Source organism: Acyrthosiphon pisum, chromosome A3 (assembly GCF_005508785.2).
Source record: "Acyrthosiphon pisum isolate AL4f chromosome A3, pea_aphid_22Mar2018_4r6ur, whole genome shotgun sequence".
NCBI classification, from domain to species: domain Eukaryota; kingdom Metazoa; phylum Arthropoda; class Insecta; order Hemiptera; family Aphididae; genus Acyrthosiphon; species Acyrthosiphon pisum.
The window spans coordinates 27,083,094-27,088,794 of NC_042496.1; the positions used below are offsets into that span (position 1 = coordinate 27,083,094).

Sequence of the window (5,701 nt, forward strand, 5' to 3'; positions counted from 1 at the left end):
ACGTAATTCATAGAATATCATTGAACGAAAAATAACACAAAATTAAATATTTTAAAATCTATTTCGTAGAAACATTTATTTCATCCAAACAATCTAAGAATTGATTATATTATATTCCGTATCCGGGCCATTACCTACCCGCAATAGTTATTATTATTTTTAAATTTAATAGGTATTAAGTATTAACACTATTTTAAATAACGATAAACGCAAAACTTGGATAACGTTTTAATTCTGAATAACGATATATGCAAGTTGTATTACGTTTTAAATATAAATAACGATAAACGCAAAATAGAGTATAGTAACTACTAAGTACTAGTTAAATAATTTGTATTAAATAAAATGAATATAATAAGAAAACAATAATCTATATAAAAATTGTGTCGACGGACGACGGTGATTATTATATAATATATTGTCCAACTAATCTGGGTCGTGAGAAAAATAACAAATAACTACTAAAAAATAGGTCAGAAGAAACCAGATAGACAGTTAGAATTTAATATTTTAATTTATCACCATCACTATTCGGTATTCACTGATAAAATCACCAACTTGTTAGTACCTACCTACTTATTTTATATAAGTTTTTCTAATATTATAATATTCATATATTATGTTTTCTACTGGAACAACTAAGAACTATACAATTTTAAGGACAAATTCATTTTGGAAAGAAAGTTCAAGTTTCGAAATTTATCGAAATTATGAATACAATTCAAAATAAATAAATTCAAATCAGACGAAACAATATAAATTTATAATTTATTTTTGTTTCATATTTTGAAAATTTTTAACGAATAACCTGGTCAAACCCAAGTGTTGGTGTAGGTATATTGTAATAATATCATTGTGGTTGCAGGAAGCTACCCCTGCGGTGCAAGTGCAGTTGCAGCAACCATTCTACCTGTATGATGAACGGACGCTTATACCGTTCCCAAAGTCAGTTACCATCTTGCATGGTGGTTACCGCATGTCAATCCCGGTTGGCATGGTCGTAGCTCCAGTTCCAGTAGATCTTCTCCGAGCAGGCCCAGTGTTCGTCACCACGTTGTACGCTATACCCGCGGGCCCCGTGCCAGCGCCATCACCAGTCAGGTGAGATTTATGTCAGTAATTTAGATGTTCATAGATCCGGATAGCACGAAATTATAAATCTGGAGGATATAGATTTTCTTGAGAGCTCTTCTGTAAATAATTACAAACTACAATTAATAGTACTGTCCAAAATCACGAGTGTATTAAATAAAACGCAGTTAAAAAGAGCTTATTGGCAGAACTTACTAATACGTCTTCATATCGTGAAGTTATAACAGATAATACAATAATTGCGTAACTATCCAGTATCCGAGAAAAAAATCAAAAGTGCCTAACAAACTTAAATCGAATCTGCATAATATTATAGAGGACCTGTGGGCATAATATAATCTATAAAATAAATAATAATTTTGTATTTATTTCATCGGTCTGAATACGTAGAAAATATTTTAATTTGTCGAGCACATGTCATCAAATGCTTAAACCATCCATATTTATTCAATATTTTTATCAGGGCTTCAAAACGTTATTATAACGTTATAATTTATAACGCTATAACGGGAAAAAAATGAAAAAACATAAACGAAATCAATAAACGAAAAACGAAAAAACTCGAATAACATTAAACATAATATATCATTATTCATAATTCATGATTGAAAATAAACAATAAACGTAATTGTAACGTAAAAAAATTGAAAATAACGTTTGTGTTTTTTTTTCACATTGAGCCCAATATTATTTTTTTTTTTAATCTTATAGTTATAAACAATTCAAAGTTGGCTAACCTGTGTTGACAATAATTTATATTTTTCCGAATTATTTTATCGCAGGTTTATTTATAAATATTGAATTCATTACTTTATAAGTAAATTTAATATTCAACTAATAATTATCCGTTTATGTTCGATTTAATTGGTGAAAAAATGCGGGCGTGTTATTTGGAGAATAATTTGATATAATTTCATGTTGCTATTGTTATTTAGTTAGTTGTAGATTTGTCGTAAAATTGTGATTAAGCTTTCGTCTAATGGTCTATGGTGTATACCTACTTAATAGTTTAACTGATAATGGTTAATTGATCAGTTAGCTCCTTGCTAAACACTCTAGGAAGATTGAAAATAGGTAATGTAACCTGGCCAACAAATTCTACTAATTTCATAATTCTTAAATAACAGTGTGGATAATTATGGCACAAATAACAGTATAATTTACTATAAAAAAAAAGAATTACTTATTTATTTTTAAATTATAACGTTTAACAAAAACGAAAAATTAAAATAACGTTTAAAAACTGAATAACGTTAAACGGGAAAAATCAAATAACGTTTCAACGTACAATAACGTTAAACATTAAAATTGTATGACGTTTCAAAGTACAATAACGTTAAACAATAAAATTGTATAACGTTTAAATACCCAAAAACGGAAAAACGATATTTTTTTTAGAATTTAAGCCCTGATTTTTATCAATATTTGTGTATTTGCGTATACCATAATATAGATTCGTTCCATGGTCGTCTTATCCTCTGAATCCAACGGCGCTTCAGCCGTACTCGGCACCAGCGCCGTCCCAGTACTCGGCACCACCTCCGTCCCAGTACTCGGCACCACCTCCGTCCCAGTACTCGGCACCACCGCCGTCCCAGTACTCAACTGCCGAATCGCCGTCCGCTCAGTACTCGCAACCGGCACCACCGTCACCCACTTACTACCAACACTCGGCAGGCACCACTGATGGCGGATACGTCGAAGAGTCCAACGAACCACCAGGCAAACTCTACTCACAGTTGGCGGCTGCTTCGTTCCAAAACTCCAAAGAATCGCCAGTGCTGCACCAACTCAGAGAGGAGTCGGAAAAGAACCGCCACAAGTACGCACCGCCTTCGTATAACAATCATTATCAAACGGTGGACGCTGCGTAGACGTTGGACGGGTCATCGCCACTAGACTTGTGGCCTAAGGGGCAGTGGACGGGTGCACGCTTTCCACGAGACAGTCGTGCTAATTTTTTTTTTATCATTAATATTATTATCATTAATTAACAAAAACTATTTTTCTATCCCATATAATATATTATATTTTATAGGTTAAACTCTTATAAGGAAAGACTATTATTCTTATAATATTATGTGTTATGTATAATTTTTATAATAAAAATAAAAACAAAACAATTTTATATTAAAATATAATTAGACCAATATATTTTATAACTATATAATATAATATCTACGAACAACTAATACAATTTGTTTTAGTACCCATATATGAGAAAGAAATAATAGTTTACAACGATTTACTCTGTTAGGTATTATTACAATATTAATTATTAGCTCTTTTAGTTACTACTTAAAAAATAGAAACTATCAACCTACGACATTTCGAAATGGATTAGGTATAATAAGTATTATGCATTTATACGTTCAACTTGTTAACTAGTCCTCATACAAAACATTTTATATTATTTTTGCAATAACTATTGTACTTATATTAAGCTTATAAGATAATCACATAAAATCTAAATATAATATTATGTTTATTATTAAGAAACTTAAGTTGGATAAACGAAGACTTTGACTTGAAAATAGTTGAGTCTCACCAATGATATTATTTATAATTTATAATTTTTCTTTATGTTCAGAATTAAATAATAATTATATTATAATTTATCAAAACAATTGTATTTTAATTTATTAAATTGTTTATTATATTATGTGCCTACAAAAAAATTAGGTAGGTACTAATTTATGAAGAATGTGATAAAAAAAAAGGAACGATTCTAGTTTAGCAACCTATCGATTTTTTAGGTTTTTTTTTTAAAAAAATATGTGTTTTTAGGTGCTTTATAAGAATCTAAAATAAAAAAAGGTCGGACGGACTTCGTTTGGAAGTTATCGGCGAAAAACTTCAAAAACTTCATTTTTTCATTACGCGCATTTTGTTTAAAAAATATACTTAGGAAATAAAAATATACTAAGGAAATAAAAAATATACTATCGGACAAAGTAGGTAATAACGGACGGACCTAGTTTTGAAGTTATGGTCTAATGAAGTTCACTATTTCGCGATTTTTACGCATTCGCGCAAAAAATCGTACAGTTATGCCGTGCTAGCGGCACTCGTCGCTACGCTCCTCGGCGCCGTCGCTCCGCTCCGCAAATCGAAAATATCCCCCGACTTGCTGTGCAACACCTCCCCAAGTGGGTCACAGGGTTAAGAAAATTGCATTTTTGTTGCACCGAGCCACCAATTTGAAAAAACATCGTACAGTGAGTGATGCGGTGCTAGGGGCACTCGTCGCTACGCTCCTCGGCGCCGTCGCTCCGCTCCGCAAATCGAAAATATCCCCCGACTTGCTGTGCAACACCACCTCAAGTTGGTCACAGGGTAACCACAGGTTAACCACCGTACAACCACCTTATCATTTTTCGGAAAACTGCCAGCCACGGCACAATCACAATCACAAAAAGTGAAAAAAAAATCGCGAAATAGTGAACTTCATTAGGCCATAACTTCAAAACTAAGTCCGTGCGCCAAATTTGGACTTCACCATCGTTTTCAGCGTGCTTAACTACATTAGTTTCAAAAAAAAAATTGCAAAAAAAAGGGTGTCCGGTAAAGTAGAAATATACCACCGAGTCAATAAAAATTTAAAAATATATTACGTGCAAAAACTTCAAAAATAAGTATGTTAGGTAAGTTTTGATTTTACCAATCTATTAAAAACTACACATTTTGAAAAAAAAAAAATTTAAAAATAGTCAATTCTAAGTATATTTTTTAAACAAAATGCGCGTAATGAAAAAATGAAGTTTTTGAAGTTTTTCGCCGATAACTTCCAAACGAAGTCCGTCCGACCTTTTTTTATTATAGATTCTTATAAAGCACCTAAAAACACATATTTTAAAAAAAACAAAACCTAAAAAATCGATAGGGTTGCTAAACTAGAATTATGCCCTTATTACATAGGTATACCTATATTTTAGTAATTATAATAATTATAAATGCATAATATACGTAGTGTAGTGAAGTATTATCAATAATTATATCATCAATATACGCAAGATATCTCAATCTATCGCGGACCTTCACTACAACTTACCGCTCCCTCTTTTTTTTTTTAATAGCTATTGCATAGCTTTTATCGCAGGTCTGGTGTAGTGACTGAAAAAAAATTTTTCGTAACGAAAAAGCGTGACCACTTTGTTTATTTATACATACTATAGCAACCTGGTGACCATAGCAACGCATAGCTAAATTATAATTTAATTTTGATAACAGTTATTTATTTTTAAATAACAACGACTATGAACATCAAGCGGAAAAAGTGAACTGGCCAATCTCAAGTAGACATAATAACGAATTCAAATCAGTTTTAAAAAGTATTATCGCATTACTGGATCAATCAGTATGATGGAATAAAAATTGGATATTTTGGCTAAAATAACTGTTTAAAATATTATAAATATATTTAGTATTTCGTCAGGAACGTTTTTCCCCGCCAACCCGCATCGTTCCATAAAAAACTTCGTTTCAAAATTCTATTTGTTATAATCAAAAATTTGTTTATTGCATTTTAAAAACATGATCCGTTCTAGGGATAATCAAAATGCTGAACAGTCATGTTAGTTCTTTTTCAATGATAGTTGCACCACAGCAA

At 31.3% G+C, this 5,701-nt stretch overlaps 2 protein-coding genes across 2 annotated transcripts in view; one reads left to right on the top strand and one right to left on the bottom strand.

Moving 5' to 3' along the window:
- Nucleotides 1-3,719, top strand: part of LOC100162736 (extensin-2-like) — an 11,140-nt gene extending 7,421 nt beyond the window's left edge. The window contains exons 2-3 of the mRNA XM_016804906.1: nt 824-1,101; nt 2,546-3,719. Of these exons, the coding sequence (XP_016660395.1) occupies nt 824-1,101; nt 2,546-2,966 (699 nt within the window). The 3' untranslated portion in view covers nt 2,967-3,719. The remainder of the gene's footprint in view (nt 1-823; nt 1,102-2,545) is intronic.
- The window catches only part of LOC100572659 (diuretic hormone receptor), a 106,569-nt gene that overhangs the window by 99,201 nt on the left and 1,667 nt on the right, over nt 1-5,701 (bottom strand). The gene's annotated exons all lie outside the window — the stretch shown is intronic.